This window comes from Bufo bufo, chromosome 11 (assembly GCF_905171765.1).
Source record: "Bufo bufo chromosome 11, aBufBuf1.1, whole genome shotgun sequence".
NCBI classification, from domain to species: domain Eukaryota; kingdom Metazoa; phylum Chordata; class Amphibia; order Anura; family Bufonidae; genus Bufo; species Bufo bufo.
Genome location: NC_053399.1, coordinates 12835420 through 12855859, shown reverse-complemented (window position 1 = coordinate 12855859; position 20440 = coordinate 12835420). Strand labels below are relative to the sequence as shown.

General features: G+C 45.2%; 2 protein-coding genes across 9 annotated transcripts in view; one reads left to right on the top strand and one right to left on the bottom strand.

Annotated features, from left to right (window-relative positions):
• The window catches only part of EVL (Enah/Vasp-like), a 111821-nt gene extending 97181 nt beyond the window's left edge, over nt 1-14640 (top strand). For 4 of the 7 annotated variants that reach the window (XM_040412676.1, XM_040412673.1, XM_040412678.1 and 1 more), the window contains 9 exons: nt 1068-1312; nt 1459-1580; nt 3575-3635; nt 3802-3862; nt 5943-6009; nt 6099-6161; nt 11646-11712; nt 12643-12700; nt 13959-14640. In XM_040412676.1, the coding sequence (XP_040268610.1) occupies nt 1068-1312; nt 1459-1580; nt 3575-3635; nt 3802-3862; nt 5943-6009; nt 6099-6161; nt 11646-11712; nt 12643-12700; nt 13959-13996 (782 nt within the window). In that variant the 3' untranslated portion in view covers nt 13997-14640. The remainder of the gene's footprint in view (nt 1-1067; nt 1313-1458; nt 1581-3574; nt 3636-3801; nt 3863-5942; nt 6010-6098; nt 6162-11645; nt 11713-12642; nt 12701-13958) is intronic. The other 3 variants (XM_040412677.1, XM_040412679.1, XM_040412674.1) reach the window with 2 other exon arrangements.
• A 2510-nt stretch (nt 14641-17150) lies between these two features.
• DEGS2 (delta 4-desaturase, sphingolipid 2) overlaps nt 17151-20440 on the bottom strand; it is a 30974-nt gene continuing 27684 nt past the window's right edge. For both annotated transcript variants that reach the window (XM_040412664.1, XM_040412663.1), the window contains exons 2-3: nt 18739-19481; nt 17151-17365 (exon numbers count right to left, since the gene is read on the bottom strand). In XM_040412664.1, coding sequence (XP_040268598.1) covers nt 17222-17365; nt 18739-19455 — 861 coding nt within the window. In that variant the 5' untranslated portion in view covers nt 19456-19481 and the 3' untranslated portion in view covers nt 17151-17221. The remainder of the gene's footprint in view (nt 17366-18738; nt 19482-20440) is intronic.

Here is a 20440-nt window from a genome sequence, read left to right as displayed (position 1 = left end):
GGGGTGTGGTGCTGGGGCGAGTGCTGCGGCCATTGTGCAGCTCAGTCCCATACAAGTGAATAGGACTGAGCTGCAATACCAAGAACAGCCACTATACAATGGACAGCACTGTGCTTGCTACACAATGAAATGGCTGCAGCGCTCTTCTAAGCACCGCAGCCCCTTCAAACAGCTAGTTGGTGGGAATCCGGGAATCGCACCCCCACCCATCTGATATTGGTAACCTATCTTGAGGACAGTTCACATTATTTAAATGGCTGAGCTGCAGCACTACATACTGTAAAAACTGCGAACAGAGGTAGCGCTATTATTGTAAGTCGCCAAGTCCATCTAACAATTTACAAAGCTGCCAATTAAAAGCCGACACAAGGTGAGTGAGTCCTACTTACCTCTGCCCCTTAGGACAGTGGAGGGTAATTATTTTTATTATTTTTAATAGATTTTATTTCCTACAGATTGTATAGTGTATATGGCAAAGAGATATTTTTCACACAGTCTGTTGAAAATCCCTATTTGAAATTGGCGTCCCAGCTATAACATTGGCTGCACAAACCCAAAAAACAAAACAAATTTTTTTTTTTTTTTTTTTTCATGGAAACCATCAGTAAGCTGCTGTTGGCTGCTCTATTACTTTTACTTAATGCGTCTCTTTCAGTGCTGTGAATGGGCCGATCAGTGGATGGCAAACACAGTACTGTTAGCGGTCGGGCTCATTAACACAATTACCCAGGGCCGTCGAGGGGTCGATACGGAGATCAGACCATTTGGATTTGAGCTGTAGAATGTATGGCTAAAACATAAAAAAAATATACAATAAAGCCATTATCAGATCAATTGCTGATGGTTTCCAGGCAGCAATGCTGTTCTCACTACATGTTCAGAGTATCAACTTTTGTAACATTTATTCAAAATGGTAAAATAGAGAATTAAAAGGGAAACCAAACAAAGAGCAACTCCTGTATGTCGCACCTATGAATGTTACTGGCAGGGTAGTACTTACTGTCCTCAGCTACTTACCTGCCACTGTTTCCCTACACCTAACAGAAGGCCTCATTTTGTTTTTGAAGGTCCCATGGTCCCTCCTGGCCATCCCTCCTCTACAACTATGGTAGCTTCAGTTGGGGTAGCGCCTGCTCCAACCAGTGGACCTGCACCTCCGCCACCACCTGGTCCTCCACCGCCATCAGGAGCTACCCCGCCACCTGCCCCTCCTTTACCAGCTGGGGGAAGCCAAGGGGTGGTGTATGAAGATAGCCCAGCGTCTGGGCTGGCAGCAGCTCTGGCCGGTGCCAAACTGAGGAAAGTACAACGGGTGAGACTCCTGTCTATACATTCCCTGTATACGGAGGAGAGGACGTTACAGAAGACTCAGTCCTCGGGGGCAGAACCTAATCCTGGGAGGCTCAGCCGCAAAATATAGTTTTAAAGTTTTTTTTTTTTCTCTCTCTCTCTTTGAAGCCAGAAGATGTTTCAGGAAGTTCTAGTCCCTGCGGAGCTTCCAAAACTGACGCCAATCGAACAAGTAGCGGAGGAGGCGGAGGAGGATTGATGGAGGAAATGAATAAACTGCTGGCAAAAAGGTTCAAGTCATAATGAAATAATCTGCTGTTAATTATAGCAACTTTATATCCATGTCACAGTGGAGATGTTAGCAGTGTTATAGCAGTTATATCCTTGTACATAGGAGGCAGTATTATAGTAGTTATATTCTTGTACATAGGAGGCAGTATTATAGTAGTTATATTCTTGTACATAGGAGCAGTATTATAGTAGTTATATTCTTGTACATAGGAGCAGTATTATAGTAGTTATATTCTTGTACATAGGAGCAGTATTATAGTAGTTATATTCTTGTACATAGAAGCAGTATTATAGTAGTTATATTCTTGTACATAGGAGCAGTATTATAGTAGTTATATTCTTGTACATAGGAGCAGTATTATAGTAGTTATATTCTTGTACATAGGAGCAGTATTATGGTAGTTATATTCTTGTACATAGGAGCAGTATTATAGTAGTTATATTCTTGTACATAGGAGCAGTATTATAGTAGTTATATTCTTGTACATAGGAGCAGTATTATGGTAGTTATATTCTTGTACATAGGAGCAGTATTATAGTAGTTATATTCTTGTACATAGGAGCAGTATTATGGTAGTTATATTCTTGTACATAGGAGCAGTATTATAGTAGTTATATTCTTGTACATAGGAGGCAGTATTATAGTAGTTATATTCTTGTATATAGGAGGCAGTATTATAGTAGTTATATTCTTGTACATAGGAGCAGTATTATGGTAGTTATATTCTTGTACATAGAAGCAGTATTATAGTAGTAATATTCTTGTACATATGAGCAGTATTATAGTAGTCATATTCTTGTACATAGGAGCAGTATTATAGTAGTTATATTCTTGTACATAGGAGGCAGTATTATAGTAGTTATATTCTTGTACATAGGAGCAGTATTATAGTAGTTATATTCTTGTACATAGGAGCAGTATTATAGTAGTTATATTCTTGTACATAGGAGGCAGTATTATAGTAGTTATATTCTTGTACATAGGAGCAGTATTATAGTAGTTATATTCTTGTACATAGGAGGCAGTATTATAGTAGTTATATTCTTGTACATAGGAGCAGTATTATAGTAGTTATATTCTTGTACATAGGAGCAGTATTATAGTAGTTATATTCTTGTACATAGGAGCAGTATTATAGTAGTTATATTCTTGTACATAGAAGCAGTATTATAGTAGTTATATTCTTGTACATAGGAGCAGTATTATAGTAGTTATATTCTTGTACATAGGAGCAGTATTATAGTAGTTATATTCTTGTACATAGGAGCAGTATTATGGTAGTTATATTCTTGTACATAGGAGCAGTATTATAGTAGTTATATTCTTGTACATAGGAGCAGTATTATAGTAGTTATATTCTTGTACATAGGAGCAGTATTATGGTAGTTATATTCTTGTACATAGGAGCAGTATTATAGTAGTTATATTCTTGTACATAGGAGCAGTATTATGGTAGTTATATTCTTGTACATAGGAGCAGTATTATAGTAGTTATATTCTTGTACATAGGAGGCAGTATTATAGTAGTTATATTCTTGTATATAGGAGGCAGTATTATAGTAGTTATATTCTTGTACATAGGAGCAGTATTATGGTAGTTATATTCTTGTACATAGAAGCAGTATTATAGTAGTAATATTCTTGTACATATGAGCAGTATTATAGTAGTCATATTCTTGTACATAGGAGCAGTATTATAGTAGTTATATTCTTGTACATAGGAGGCAGTATTATAGTAGTTATATTCTTGTACATAGGAGCAGTATTATAGTAGTTATATTCTTGTACATAGGAGGCAGTATTATAGTAGATATATTCTTGTACATAGGAGCAGTATTATAGTAGTTATATTCCTGTACATAGGAGGCAGTATTATAGTAGTTATATTCCTGTACATAGGAGGCAGTATTATAGTAGTTATATTCTTGTACATAGGAGGCAGTATTATAGTAGTTATATTACAGCAGTGTTTGATATTATTATTTGTTGCAGAAGAAAAGCAGCTTCACAGACAGAAAAACCTGGGGACAAAAAAGAAGATGAATGCCAAAATGTAAGTGACTATTAATCTTCCCACCTTCTAATAAACCAGGCTCCCAATAATCTGTATTCTTAGCCCAGTTTCATCTCAGAGTCTGATATTCTGTAGTAATTGTAGAGATTGTTACTGTTTCTATTGTTATATTATAATATATATCACTGTGCTCCTCTATGTTTAGGAAGATGCCAGTCTCTCGTCTTCTCCCAACACGCGGGGTCCCACACCTCAGAACTCTGCAGGTAACACGAGCACAGAAGCATTTATAGATGTATAGAGGGCACCCAAAAGGGTTTGTCTAATTCTGTAGAATTGCAGGAGACCCGATATTGCAGCCATAATACGGACACTAAACGCACCCATATTGTGACCTTGGTTATATCCGTTTGTAGGATGAATGGACGTCATTCGGTTTTGCGTCCATTACTGCAACCTCACCAGAAAACCTCATAACTGATTTTAGGCTACTTTTACACTTGCGTTGTTGTTTTTCGGTATTGAGATCCAGCAGAGGATCTAAATACTGGGGGAAAAAAACGTATACGCTTAGTCCTCATGCACTCAGTGTGCTGTCCGCATCCGTGGCTCCGTTCCGTGGCCTTGTTAAAAAAAAATATAATATGTCCTATTCTTGTCCGTGCTTTGTGGACAAGAATAGGCATTTACATTGCCGGCGCCCGTTCCGTTCATTGCAGAAGGCAACACGGGCGGCTTCCGTTTTTTGCGGATTCGCGGTTTGCGGACCGCAACAACCGGCACAGCCATGTGCATGAGGCCTAACCATAAGGACCCAAAGATGAGCTGAGCGCTCAGGGAAGGCAATAATTCCAGTGTATCTAGATAAATAGACCTGTGGTTTGTTTCCATTAAAATTAATTGTATGGTGCGGGTTAATTACACTTGTATCCCATGCAGTTATTAATGTTCTGACGGCGAAGCTAAATAGCTTTTCATAGAGCGATGCTATTACACGTCTTATAACGGACATGGAGACACAAGTAAAATAGCAGAGACAAAAACGAATATCCACCCAACGCGTTTCACTGCCGAAGCAGCGTCATCGGAGCGAGTAAACGGGGCAATGGCGTATAAATGCTGCTCTCCCTGTTCATTGGGGTTAGGACTCATGCACACAATCGTATGTATTTTGTAGTCCACAAAAAACGTAGCTGCAAAAAAATACGGATGACATCCATGTGCATTCCGTATTTTGCAGAACGGAACAGCCGGCCCCTAATGGAACAGTGCTATCCTTGACCGCAATGCGGACAATAATAGGACATGTTCTATTTTTTTTTTTTTGCAGAACAGACATGCGGACGTATGGAAACGAAATGCACACGGAGTAGCTTCCGTTTTTTTGGCGGGCCCATTGAAATGAAGGGTTCCGCATAAAAAAAAAACGGAACGGACACGGAAAGAATTACGTTGTGTGCATGAGCCCTTAAGGCTAGGGTAAGGGGATAAACGCGGTGTAAAATAAACGGATGTAGAAATTGACAAGGTTTGTGGATTTTAGGGGTACGTCCACACGGGAGGAATTTTGTGGCAGAAAGTCATCTATGGGTCCCGCCATCAATCTACGGATAGCTCTTCAGCATCTCACCCCACGATCAGCCTTTTTTTTTTTTTTAAGAAGGCACCGGCGATCCGCCGCGGCCTTCCCTCTGCACACCGCCGCCCATTTGATGGCGGCTGTGCTTGGTATCGTGCTCAGCCCCAATTAATTTCAATGGGACTGAGCTGCACCCAGGCCACGTGACTTAGTCGTGCCGTCACTGGCCACAGGAAGCAGCGAGAAGGCGGCAGCCACGTGACTTATAGTCGTGCCGTCACTGGCCACGGGAAGCAGCAAGAAGGCGGCAGCGGAACTAGGAGTGCTGCTGCTGCTGCCTTCTGAAAAAGACCCCCACTGATCAAAAGCTGATCTATCCAAAGGATGGATCATCAGTAAGAAAAGGCGGACACCCCCTTTAACACCCACACTGCATGTCATTTTTCATGCAGATTCTACATATATTATATATTCTTTTAATGTGTGGATGAGATTTGCCGCTACTGTGAAGACGCTGCAGATTTTCCCGCTGATTCAGCGCCGGGGCCTCATGTGCACGTACCCATCTAGTTTGCAGGGTACGCTGGGGGTTCCCACACTTTGTAATGCTTACAGTGAAATCTGCATTATTTCCCGCATGTATCTCATGGATCCACAGCGGCTTCTGCTGCTTTTTGCCTTCCATGTGGTGATGCCCTAAAGCCTCCAGTCTATGGAAAGACTTTCTATCATTGCCTGGATTATCTAATGATGTGATATCATTACAGACTTGGGGAAAAAACCATGGGAGAGAAGTAATTCAGTGGAAAAGCCTGTGCCCTCATTACTGTCCAGGTAGGTGCCCGTCTCAGCAGCAGTCTCAGTGCATGGAAGAAATCTTGCAGTCTGCTCTATTCATGTGCTATCTCATTCCATTGCCATAGAACCCCACCAGTGGTGAAGAGTCCTGAAGCTAAGAGCCCCATACAATCTCAGCCACCCTCTAGGTACCAAACGAACTGCAGCTCTGTCTGTGCCATCTTGTGCTGTGCCAACTCTCGTCTCCACCTGTCCCTTGCTGCATACTTCAGTGTAGTTGTCGATGTTGTAGTATCATTGCATTGTGTGTGCCCACTGCCTGAACGTAGATGGGGGGCCGTCCGACACTGGTTTATATATGGGAAGAATGTGCTGAAAAAGGTTGTCACTGTGTACATACATTACTTATCCTGTACTGATCCTGAGTTACATCCTGCATTATACTCCAGAGCTGCACTCACTATTCTACTGGTGCAGTCACTGTGTACATACATTACTTATCCTGTACTGATCCAGAGTTACATCCTGTATTATACTCCAGAGCTGCACTCACTATTCTGCTGGTGCAGTCACTGTGTACATACATTACTTATCCTGTACTGATCCTGAGTTACATCCTGTATTATAATCCGGAGCTGCACTCACTATTCTGCTGGTGCAGTCACTGTGTACATACATTACTTATCCTGTACTGATCCTGAGTTACATCCTGCATTATACTCCAGAGCTGCACTCACTATTCTACTGGTGCAGTCACTGTGTACATACATTACTTATCCTGTACGGATCCAGAGTTACATCCTGTATTATACTCCAGAGCTGCACTCACTATTCTGCTGGTGCAGTCACTGTGTACATACATTAATTATCCTGTACTGATCCTGAGTTACATCCTGTATTATAATCCGGAGCTGCACTCACTATTCTGCTGGTGCAGTCACTGTGTACATACATTACTTATCCTGTACTGATCCTGAGTTACATCCTGCATTATACTCCAGAGCTGCACTCACAATTCTGCTGGTGGTCACTGTGTACATACATTACTTATCCTGTACTGCTCCTGAGTTATATCCTGTATTATACTCCAGAGCTGCGCTCACTATTCTGCTGCTGCAGTCACTGTGTACATACATTACTTATCCTGTACTGATCCTGAGTTACATCCTGTATTATACTCCAGAGCTGCACTCACTATTCTGCTGTTGCAGTCACTGTGTACATACATTACATTACTTATCCTGTACTGATCCTGAGTTACATCCTGTATTATAATTCAGAGCTGCACTCACTATTCTGCTGGTGCAGTCACTGTGTACATACATTACTTATCCTGTTCTGATCCTTTACATCCTGCATTATACTCCAGAGCTGCACTCACTATTCTGCTGGTGGAGTGAATGTATTACAGTTTGTGTTATGCTTCAGAGCTGAATTTCCCCAGCATTTCCTGCATGGTCATATTTTACACCTTGCTTTATAGGAGCTCAGATCTGTTAGGGATGTGTCTGGCACCAAGCTTGTTGACCGTTTCCAGTTAGCAGAATTGTGAATGAAGCTTTGGAGTATGATACAGAATATATATAACCAAGGATCAAATGATTACATTTTACATAGATTATATCAAAATATAAACTGAAAGATAGAAATCAAAAGGGGATTCTAGGAACCATTAAAAAGGTGTTTGGCAAGTTTTTACTTCTTCTCCATTTCTAAGATCCCTACAGTCAGTGAATGGAAACCCTCCTGGTTATATCCAGAAGCCGACCACCCCTCCTGACCTTGTCCTGCTCAGACATCTAGTAGGCCTTTGTTGGAAAGAGCACGGACTTACTTAGACTTGATACATTGTAACAAACCCCTGGCTGTTTGAGCCACCACTAAGCAGAATTATCAGCCTCAGTGTAAAAAAATAATGTTTCTATTCACTGATGATATGCAGAGATCTTGAAAAAGCTGAAGAATTGAAAAATAAAATAAATACTTTTTACAAAATTGCAGAGCTTTTAATACAACAGTTAGGTGTTGTCCAAGACTAGTAGAACGTTGCCGATTTCTTATGGAAACGGCGCCACATCCGTCCACAGGATGCATGAGGTATTGCAGCTTAGCCCCATTCTGTAAACAGGGCTGAGCTGCAGCGCCACACACACCCACGGACGGGGGAGGCGCTGTTTTTGGAAAAAATCTGCCATGTTTTTACAACCCCTTTATGGTTTACGTCTGGACTGGATCAACCCCTCTGTGTCCCTGGTCCCCCTGCACTGCCCCCTTATAATTATTTCTTCGCCCCCAGTGTGACAGACCATGGGTGGTCATCTGGTCGGGCGGTGGATTACTGGACAGCGTTGCGTTTCAGTGTAGCTGTTTTACAGTTTTCAGTTACATAAGATACGGTTTTGCTTCGCTTGGCTCGTCCTCTGCTGATCTTGATACACATGAACCCTTATACTCCACTCACATCCAAAGCTGCATTCAAAGTTTTGCTCTCTTTTATGTTGCAGGCTTTCGCAGCTCACTACCTGTACGTAGCCTAAAATGCAGTAGTATGAAGTATATGATGGGGTGACCTTTTTTGGGGTGTAGTCTGTCAGTTTAGCAGTGACAGGTTTGAAACCGCAACCAGAATTTTGAAGGCAGCTGTGGAGGTGACTGGAGTGAAATACGCTGCTATATACAGATATCTACTGTACAATCGTGTTCCAAAGACGATCTGCACATCAGACGAGCCGCCAGGAAAATATTCATGCGTTGCTCTGAGTCCTCCGATTTTTGCAGCTGCTCCTGTGTACGGCTTCATTGCCTGGAGCAACTGTTGCAGTTGCTCCTCTGCTTTTTCACCGCCATATAGGCAACTATCGCATATACTGTATGTATGTAATGCAAGGGTAAAGCTTGGAGTCGTTGTCATGGACCAGCGAAGCTGCATTTGCTGGGGCATTGACTTGGCAAAAAATTTGATAATGGTTGCGCCAATTTAAGATCTGTGGAGCCCACTGGGCAAACTGTATAATAGCCACAGTGTACACATAACATTGCCATATGGTGCTGAAAGATTACTGTTAATGTCTATATAATACTGCCATAGAGTGCCCATATAACATTGCCAAAGAAAATTCAATGTTCAGATTATATTACCATATAGGGCCCAAAGAATACAGTCAAATAACGTCCATATACAGTCAGGTCCATAAATATTGGGACACTGACAATTCACCACAATGGGTTTGAAATGAAATGAACAAGATGTGCTTTACCTGCAGACTGTCAGCTTTAATTTGAGGGCATTTACATCCAAATCAGGTGAACGGTGCAGGAATTACAACAGTTTGCATATGTGCCTCCCACTTGTTAAAGGACCAAAAGTAATGGGACAATTGGCTTCTCGGCTGTTCCATGGCCGGGTGTGTGTTATTCCCTCATTATCCCAATTGCAATGAGCAGATAAAAGGTCAGAGGTCATTTCCAGTCTGCTATTTGCATTTGGAATCTGTTGCTGTCAACTCTCAAGATGAGATCCAAAGAGCTGTCACTATCAGTGAAGCCATCATTAGGCTGAAAAAACACAACAAACCCATCAAAGAGATAGCAAAAACATTAGGCGCGGCCGAAACAACTGTTTGGAACATTCTTAAACAGAAGGAACGCACCGGTGAGCTCAGCAACAGCAAAAGACCCGGAAGACCACGGAAAACAACTGTGGTGGATGACCGAAGAATTCATTCCCTGGTGAAGAAAACACCCTTCACAACAGTTGGCCAGGTCAAGAACACTCTCCAGGAGGTAGGTGTATGTGTGTCAAAGTCAACAATCAGGAGAAGACTTCACCAGAGTGAATACAGAGGGTTCACCACAAGATGTAAACCATTGGTGAGCCTCAAAAACAGGAAGGCCAGATTAGAGTTTGCCAAACGACATCTAAAAAAAGCCTTCACAGTTCTGGAACAACATCCTATGGACAGATGAGACCAAGATCAACTTGTACCAGAGCGATGGGAAGAGAAGAGTATGGAGAAGGAAAGGAGCTGCTCATGATCCTAAGCATACCACCTCATCAGTGAAGCATGGTGGTGGTAGTGTCATGGCGTGGGCATGTATGGCTGCCCATGGAACTGCTTCTCTTGTATTTATTGATGATGTGACTGCTGACAAAAGCAGCAGGATGGATTCTGAAGTGTTTCGGGCAATATTATCTGCTCATATTCAGCCAAATGCTTCAGAACTCATTGGACGGCGCTTCACAGGGCAGATGGACAATGACCCAAAGCATACTGCAAAAGCAACTAAAGAGTTTGTTAAGGGAAAGAAGTGGAATGTTATGCAATGGCCAAGTCAATCACCGGACCTGAATCCGATTGAGCATGCATTTCACTTGCTGAAGACAAAACTGAAGGGAAAATGCCCCAAGAACAAGCAGGAACTGAAGACAGTTGCAGTAGAGGCCTGGCAGAGCATCACCAGGGATGAAACCCAGCGTCTGGTGATGTCTATGCGTTCCAGACTTCAGGCTGTAATTGACTGCAAAGGATTTGCAACCAAGTATTAAAAAGTGAAAGTTTGATTTATGATTATTATTCTGTCCCATTACTTTTGGTTCCTTAACAAGTGGGAGGCACAGATGCAAACTGTTGTAATTCCTGCACCGTTCACCTGATTTGGATGTAAATACCTCACATTACAGCTGACAGTCTGCAGGTAAAGCACATCTTGTTTGTTTCATTTCAAATCCATTGTGGTGGTGTATAGAGCCAAAAATGTTAGAATTGTGTCGATGTCCCAATATTTATGGACCTTGCTGTATATGGTGCTGTATTCTCCTGTATATTTCATAGCAATGTATATAATGCCCCAATATTTATGGACCTGACTGTAATACTACCATATGATGCCCAAAGATCACCATCAAACAATGTCCGTATAATACTGCCAAATAAATGGGGTCAGGACTGGGAAGCTGTAGGATGATTCCCTATTTTGTCCTCGACCTTCTGGCGGCAAAGCTTTCAGCATTGTACAAGATTGGTCAGTATCCACAGAAGGCCGCATCGCTATACGTACAGCGGGAAGGGGTCATAAGTGATCGTGTGATCCCAGTACTGGATCCAACAAGGTCACATTTCTGATTGCAGAAATGACAAAAATACCATAAATTACAATCTGTTAACGCTCTTGTCCAGATTATGGACCTGAACATATGGAGAGACCTAAAAAAAAAAATGAAGTGTTCAAGGTTTAGAAAAACAGCGCCCACCCTGTCCGCGGCACCGCAGCCCAGCCCTGTCCGCTGGTTGTACGCGGCACCGCAGCCCAGCCCTGTCCGCTGGTTGTACGCGGCACCGCAGCCCAGCCCTGTCCGCTGGTTGTACGCGGCACCGCAGCCCAGCCCTGTCCGCTGGTTGTACGCGGCACCGCAGCCCAGCCCTGTCCGCTGGTTGTACGCGGCACCGCAGCCCAGCCCTGTCCGCTGGTTGTACGCGGCACCGCAGCCCAGCCCTGTCCAGTGCGGTTCCTGGAAGGAGACATTTTTCTAAACTTTAACTATCCAGAGTACTTATAATCGGATTTATTGTGGTGTAACCGGTCTGGACCACCAGTGAGAGTAATCGATGACATGATGAGAGTTGTAGTGGAACCAGTCATAGTCAATTCTAACTGTGGCATGTTTTGAGCAGGATGAAGCCTGTAAACAGCAGCAATGACGTTTCAACGGACGCCTTAGACTTCGACCGAATGAAGCAAGTGAGTAAACCGCGATGGCCGCCCTGCAGTCCCCCCAGGTGTTATGTGTTTGAGGGGGGTTTCCTGTAATACAGGATGAATGTTTGTATGTCCATGCTGATGGTAGGTAAGTGCTCTCAGGATGCCCAACCTGCGGCCCTCCAGCTGTTGCAAAACTACGACTCCCATCATGCCTGCACAGCTTACAGCTATCAGGGCATGTTGAGAGTCACTTTGGCGACAGCTGGAGGGCTGCAGGTTGGGCATCCCTGGTATAGGGGGTGCCGATTCAAGCATGAAAAAGGTGGGCATACACATTGGATGACTGTTGACGGATCTCACAGATTTCAGTGGGCTGTATAGACCACCTAACATGAATGGTGGTGCTCGGACTCCTTCCTCCACCCCAAGCCCCTGCAGCCATGGGGTCAGCCATGTTGTATTTCAACATTCCTGATTCTTTTGTCCTCCAAGGCGGACATATGACTGCTCAGACATCTGAGGTGGGGGAAGTAACCAACTGAGCGTTTGCCCCCGCAGCTAAGGCGCATGCCCACCTTCTAGGAGTTGTCCAGGATTAGAAAATCACAGTTGCTTTCTCCCAAAAACAGCACCACCCTTGCATGCAGTATTGCAGTTCTGTCCCATTGACTCCAATGGTGATGACCCGCAATACCGCACACAACCCACAGACAGGGGTGGTGCTATTTTTGGGAGAAATCAGCCATGTATTTTGTTTTGTTTTTTAATCTTGGATAGCCCCTTAAAAAAAAAAAAATAATTATCCACTTTCAGGAGACTGTGGATCAAGTGATCATTGCTCACCTGGAACAGTCACTGAAAGAAAATACGTTCGTGTGCATGATCCCTAAATCTAATACAGCCCCTATGGTATCCATTTCAAGTTTATTTTTTGTGTTTTTTAACTTAATTCTATGTTTTTCTCATCAGGAAATACTAGAGGAAGTTGTTAGAGAGTTACATAAAGTCAAAGAAGAGATTATCGACGGTGAGTTCATCCTTTATAGTCCCTTCCTTAGGCCTATTGCACACGACCGTATGGCTTTAGTATTTTGCAGTCCGCAAAAAAAACGGATCCGCAAAAAATACGGATGACATCAGTGTGCATTCCGTTTTTTGCGGAACATCTGGCCCCTAATAGAACAGTACTATCCCTGTCTGTTATGTGGACAATAATAGGACATGTTCTATCTTTGAACAGAACGTAAAAACGGAAATACAGAAACTGTTTGCATACGGAGTACATTCCTTTTTTTTGCGGATCCATTAAAATGATTGGTTCCGTATACGGAATGCAAAAAACGGAACGTAAACAGAAAAAACAGTTTGTGTGCATGAGGCCTTAGTCCTCATTCACGCGACTCGGATTGCGGACCCAGTCACTTCAATGGGGCCGCAAAAGATGTGGACAGCGCTCAGTGTGCTTTCCGCATCCTTAGTCATTCCACAAAAGATAGAACATGTCCCCTTTCTGGCCACAAAATGCTGTTCACAGACCCATTGAAGTCAATAGGTCTGCAAAAAAATTAAAAAAATGCAACACGGACGGTCGTAGGGGGCTGGGAAGGCGAGTTGAATTGCTATTATTTTACCAGGCAGTTTCCGGATATAATAATTAGGCAGTGTTGCAGTGTTCACACTGACCACTAGATGTCACCAGCAGGCACAAACTCCTGACTGATAGGACAGGACTCCCTCACTTTACAGCCTGCAGTAAAAAAATAAGGGGTCACTGTAAATTACCATGGCAAACCAATCTTTCAGGGTCATGAAGGGAGTTTTATTTGGGGGTTACTAGTGGGGGGCATGTCCCTGCACAGTCTGACACTATCCAGTCATTCCGACAGTTATGCCAGCTTACAGCTCGTGGCCTACAAGAAAATGTGCCAAAAGTATTTAGAGACCTGCACCTCTTATTTGGCATATTAGAGGAACATGGCTACTATCATCCAAAGACAGTGCTGCACCCGTCTATAGTTGGTGCGTGGAATTGGAGCTCAGTCCCATCCACTTAAATGGAGTTGCAATACTGTACCCAACCTGTGGACAAGTGTGGCGCCGTTTCTGGAAGAAAGCAGACATGTTTTCCTAGTCCTGTACGTCCCTTTTAATAAATCCCCCGGGAGCCAGATATAGCACCAGAGCCTAGAGGGACAGACACTACTAGCGGTGGAGCCAAGATAAGCAGGATTCACACCAGTCTGCCCCTTCTCTGTATACTGATCAGAGCTCTGTTTTTTTTGCAGCTATCAGGCAGGAACTGAGCAGAATTAGTACAACATAATAATGGAAGGAGTCGTCCGCTCCGGGAATGTCCAGTGGAGTCCAAGCAGGGCTGATGATTTGCGTGTTGAAATGGTCACTGAATTAAAGGGGACAGCACCTGCACTCTCTTCCTCTCCCCCGTAGCAGACACACTTTGAAGCTTACAGCCTTGGATTTTGCTTTAAAGTCTTACCATGAAAGAAAAAAAAGATTCAAAAAACAATTTGACATTTCTGAATTTTATTTTTAGACTTCATCTGATTTTGCACACACCGAGATTTCGTCAGCCTTTTTTTTTTTTTTTGTATGATATATTTGCTTATTTAAATGTATTATTTTTCATTTAGTAGTAGTTACGGGGAAAAAGAAAGAAAAAAAAAAGAGAAATGTGATCTATTTGCTTTATTAGGACGACTTCAGAGTAATTTAACCGGTAGTCTGCAGTGTTAGGACCCTTTCTTGCCAACCGAATTTTATTGCAGAATCACAAAGAACCAGAAAATCACTTTACAAAAAGAAAAAAAAAAAATGAAAAAAATCGTACAGTGACAAAATAAAGATATAAAAAAAAAGAAGATTTCCACTTCCATCACAATATTACAATGGTACATCAGTGCACCGCAGTAGCTGTATTCATATTGGTAATAAATTGTTTATTGTCCAGATTGATCATTTTGGAAGTGTTTGTTTCATTTTATCTCTTCTGGGACATTGATGGAATATTTCTAGGATATGCCATCAATGTCAGATAGGTGCAGGTTCCAGCGGTGGGGGCCCCCCCCCCCCCGACGGCTCCCATCTCCAGCGGTGGGGCCCCCCCCCCCCCCCCCCCGACGGCTCCCATCTCCAGCGGTGGGGCCCCCCCCCCCCCCCCGACGGCTCCCATCTCCAGCGGTGGGGGCCCCCCCCCCCCCCGACGGCTCCCATCTCCAGCGGTGGGGCCCCCCCCCCCCCCCCGACGGCTCCCATCTCCAGCGGTGGGGGCCCCCCCCCCCCCCCGACGGCTCCCATCTCCAGCGGTGGGGCCCCCCCCCCCCCCGACGGCTCCCCTCTCCAGCGGTGGGGCCCCCCCCCCACCCCGACGGCTCCCATCTCCAGCGGTGGGGCCCCCCCCCCCCCCGACGGCCCCCATCTCCAGCGGGGGGGGCCCCCCCCCCCCCGACGGCTCCCATCTCCAGCGGTGGGGGCCCCCCTCGACGGCTCCCATCTCCAGCGGTGGGGGCCCCCCCCCCCCGACGGCTCCCATCTCCAGCGGTGGGGGCCCCTCCCCCCCGACGGCTCCCATCTCCAGCGGTGGGGGCCCCCCCCCCCCCCGACGGCTCCCATCTCCAGCGGTGGGGGCCCCCCCCCCCCCCCCGACGGCTCCCATCTCCAGCGGTGGGGGGCCCCCCCCCCCCCGACGGCTCCCATCTCCAGCGGTGGGGCCCCCCCCCCCCCCCGACGGCTCCCATCTCCAGCGGTGGGGGCCCCCCCCCCCCACCCCGACGGCTCCCATCTCCAGCGGTGGGGGCCCCCCTCGACGGCTCCCATCTCCAGCGGTGGGGGCCCCCCTCGACGGCTCCCATCTCCAGCGGTGGGGGCCCCCCCCGATGGCTCCCATCTCCAGCGGTGAGAGTATTGAATACTACCGCGTACTGCATTACAAACTAGCGCATGCGCTCCATCGTCCACAGTTTTGTTTTTTATGGAGGTTCCTTATGGCACCTGTTACAGACCCCAGACTAGGGTTTCTTAACCTTTTCACGCCAAGAACCCCCTAATGACAAGAAATTCCAACCGAGTAGCTCCAGGATGGCATTCAGTGATAAATGTGAACATAAGACTATTCTCATATCCCATCAGCAGTCCGTTCACATGTGACAAAGAATGGCGCAGCATTGATCTTCCTGCCAAAATGACAGACAACACATTTGGTCCTATGACAGATGGCTCTTTAAAATTACATTCCACACTACCAAACATATAGGAGAATATCGCGCTAGTTGCCTGAGGCGAAAACTCAATGCCAATTTCTTAACCTAACCCCTTCCCCTTCAGCCCATGGCCTTTCGGCTGCCCCCCCCCCCCTTGCCCCTACCTGGTTCTGCCTGAGGTGATCGCCTCACCTGGCCTCAGTGGTGGTGCGCCCCTGCTTGTGCATTGGGGACAAGGAGCCTCATGTTACGCCTCTAACCTGCCATCTTCAATAGAAATTGTTCTATAAACGAGTCAAGGCATAAACCACAGGTACAGATGTCCTTTTACTAGGCTTAGATCGGAGATCGGAATTTGCACCCAACTTAAAGGAATTCTCCATGTGTGGACAGACATTTACAAGATGACTCCTGAGTCAAGTGACACTATTTTGCATTAGATTTTCAGATCCCTTCCCATCTAAAAAGGTCAAAAAATCTGCCCGTTTCGATTTTCCCAGAGAGCGGTGCATGATGGGAGGATTAGCTGACACAATCAGGGCTCAGCTGTAAAAATCACATGACTGACAGGAGGGTGGAGCTAAACTGCTGACTGTTTCCAATAGCGACCAGAAGAAATTTGACAGTAAACCTGAAGAAAATAGAATAAAAATAGAAAAACTGAAAAGTTTTTCAACTGCAAAAGTTAACTCGTGAAATGCTGTTCAAATGTGGTTCTACGCGCTTTAACAAACCCTGTTACATAGGAGACGTGCCATCAATGCCTGATTGGTAGGGGTCCGACGTGGCACCGGAAGGGGATGTATCACCAGGTGCCATGGTGAGCTTAGGTGGGCTTTACCTAGCTTCTTTAAGGGGGTTCCCATTTCCAATCCGACATTGATGAGCTAGCCTATCGAAGTCTGTGGCAGGAAATCCTAAAAACATATCCTGGAAATTAGTCGACTGCTGCGGGTTTGGCTCCCGAAACCTCTAACACATGTAATATTAAATGCCATTGAAATAAATAGGCGACCCTGTGAATCTAAGAATTTGAAGGGGTTAAATGGATGGACAGCCTCTGGGCCGCCTAGGACATCCATGGGCTTTAAAGACTGTGGAAGGGGTGAAATGGATGGACGGGGCCGGGGTCTCCCTCTAGGACGTCCCATAGGCTCTCAAGACACGTGTAAGGGGTGGTCTTTATGGGGTCAGCCCTGAGGATAGAAGACACACAGACCTCTGATCCACAGAAAACAGATATTTATTATCCCATACAGTGTATGCACAGTGTCAGCTGTCAGCTTGAAAGGCCGCACGTAAAACGCTCCGCCAGTGAAAGCAGAACGTCGCTATCCCGCGTTTGCAAGTTTGCATTTTCTTTTGATCCTCGAATAAGGTCCAATTTCTTCATTAAAAATGAAATCCCATAGAACCCGGACCCAAGACTGGTGCTGAGGGAGACTGTCGTAATACTCTGAAGCGATCTGCCGTACCTGCGGGACAAAAACAAGAAGTTCAGCCCGTGCTACTTGTACAGCAGATGGCATGATGGGGGAGGGGAGGGGGGCTGAAACATTTGGCCGTCCATATGAACCTAGTAATGCAACTGACAAGTAAAACGAGTGGCATTTTTGTCACTGGATTATTGGAGGGTCTAGTTGTGGCTGTTTGCGGCCACCACTAGAGGGAGCCAACGTGCAGATGGACCTTTATTGCACACTGCTAGCAATTCATTCATAAAAGGGAAATGGCACAAGAACAGATGCTCCACAATTATTGCACGAGAAATGCAAATAATTACTAAAACAGACATGTCAGGAGAGAAGACAGGCAGTGGTGTACCTTCAATGGAGGCAGACCACAGGGTCCAGGGTGAGAGGGGCCCCTGCTGAGCCTCCTCTCTTCCCAGTGCAGAGATGATCACAGTAAGCAGATACATTTCTATGCACTGAGCTCCCCCTAGTGGCGGCTGCAGGCAGACCGTTTTATAATATGCTGTGTGCAGGGAAGCAGGAGATTGGTCAATGTATTTATGGCACTTGAGTGATGTAAATACATTGAGAAATATGGCGTTCAGAATATTCATATTTTTGAAGAGCCTGTTCCACTTTTTCAGAAAAAGTGGGTGACACAGAAAGCAACTTTTTTTATTCAAATTTCTTCTGCTTGATAAAAAAAAAAAAAAAAAAAAAAAAACAACAACTAAAACATAAATTCATCAAATCTGGGGTGTTGCACTTTGCATTCTGCGTTGCCCGACACACACACATACTGGCAAACTGGGTCGGGCGCGGAGGCCCACAGTAAATTTCGCTATGCGTCTTAATTTTTTGGCGACTAATGTCATACTATAATCATCATAGGGTTTTGTGTCACAGAGCTACAAACTCCCTGGATCCCTTACACACAGACATAACGTTATGGCGGCTGACTGCCACTAGGAGGAGCTTATTGAAGAGAGAGATTTGCTATCGCGTTCAGTGGGAGGTATATAAATCCGTGTGCATTGAGCTCCCCCTAGTGGTGGCTGCTGGCAGATAGACTACGGCTGTGAGAATGAAAGCAGAGAGTTTAGAGCAGGGATGGCCAACCTGAGGCTCTCCAGATGTTGCAAAAACTACAACTCCCAGCATGCCCAGACTGCCTACAGCTATCTGCATAAAGCAGGGCATGGTGGGAGTTGTAGTTTTACGACAGCTGGAGAGCGGCAGGTTGGCCATCCCCGATTTAGAGCATTGTAGGAAATAAAAACGTGACCAATAAACATCCAAAAAATAGGTTGAAGCATGACTATTACCACTTAAATAACAGTTGTTTTCAACCCGTGCCTACAACTACAACTCCCAGCATGAAAGCATGTACTTACCATGGGCAGTCTGCTTCCAGGAATGCTGGGAAAGTCATGATGCTCCGTGTGGTAGCCGACATTAAAAGTTATTAGATTCAGGGATCCGTAGTAGGAATAGGTCTCATGTCCTTTCATGAACATGTAATGTTCTGCAATAAAATGTCCGGAGATGGGGTGAAAGCCCAAGCAGAAAACGGAGCCGGCCAGCAGGTAGACCACAGGCTTCAGGCCACACGCCCGATACAGTAAGAAGTCAGCAGAGAACTGGACGATGGCGTTGCATATCTCCATCCTGCTGATGGGTTTCGGATTCATATACAGCGGTCGTAACACGTAGAAGAACGGCTGCAGGATCAGCCACAGGAGTTTACGGAAGGGGGTGCAGAAGAACCACCCTTCAAAGTCTGTAGGTATATCCACGTCCAGGTGGTGTCCTCCCAGATAGCGGTGGTGATCGATGTGATACTTCTTAAAGGACGCAGAGTACGGCATGCCAATTGGCAAGTTGGCGATCACCGCAAACCACCTGTTCCATTTTGCCTGCCGGTTACCGAAGGCAACGTTGTGGGAGATATCGTGGATGGCCAAGGTCAGCGAGTGATTCACGCACCCGCCGAACGCGTATGCCCAGAACAAGACCCATTTCCAAGCCAAGCCGCTGACTAGATGACAGACCACAAGCTGAGCAGCAACCATCGCCAAGACGACCCATTTGAGATGAGGGTCCGGTCCCATGAGAGACTTGATTTCTGGATATTTGGCTACAAGAGGAAAAAAGAAAATAGATTTCAAAACATTTTCTCAAATAAAATGTGTCTAATATAACTTCAAGCATAAAAGGGGCATTCAGGTGTGCAATTGGGCGAGAGGGTTGGGTTGCCTCCCCTATGACTTACAGCAAAGCCAATTAAAAAAAAATTGTATTTGTCAGCAGCCACCACTTTTTTTTTTATAAAGGCCAATTGAAAAAATATATTTTTAGCTCAAAATGAGTAAAATGAAATCATAAAATGTCCATAGCCTTTAGACATATATACAATGCAGTGTTTTGCACCTGCTCCTAGTTTTGCCTTACAAATACTGATGCAGATTACAGACCACAATAGTGACAGTGTGAAATGGGTGGTAAAGGGGTAGCCCCCCCCCCCCCCTCACACTTTTAACAGGACCTGTTGAGACGCTCTCGGCTTCATGTAGACTTCCAGCATAGATGGGGACCATGTGTGCCGCTGCAGCCAATAACCTGTGATATGTCCCAGCAATGACATACTGCTTGGGGACACATCACTGCTGCCGCCAGTCATTGGCTGCAGTGGTGCACATGTGTCACGGGTAACGGGGAAGGGGAAAACACCAGACACACACACAAAAGAAAGACATCAGTCTAGACCTCAAAAGCTAAGGAAGAGGGATGGTGACCTCCTAGTAATCCCTAGGCCTTTCCCTAACTCCTGCCAGTATGAGCAGATCCTGATGGTGGAAATGCTCATACGCCGGATACCTAAAGCCCCGCTAAAACCGACGAGCCCTAGGATAGGTAGCAGGAGACGAGACAGATGGTTCCTTCCCAGATGAAGAAACCCGCGTCTCCCTGAGGCCTAGAACCAAAACACACCAGAGAACACAAACAAACAGAACAGGCAACTTGTACTTAGCTTTGAGATGTCTGGAGAAGCAGGAGATCCAAGACAAACAAGCTCTAGCAACTCCAAGAGGAAAT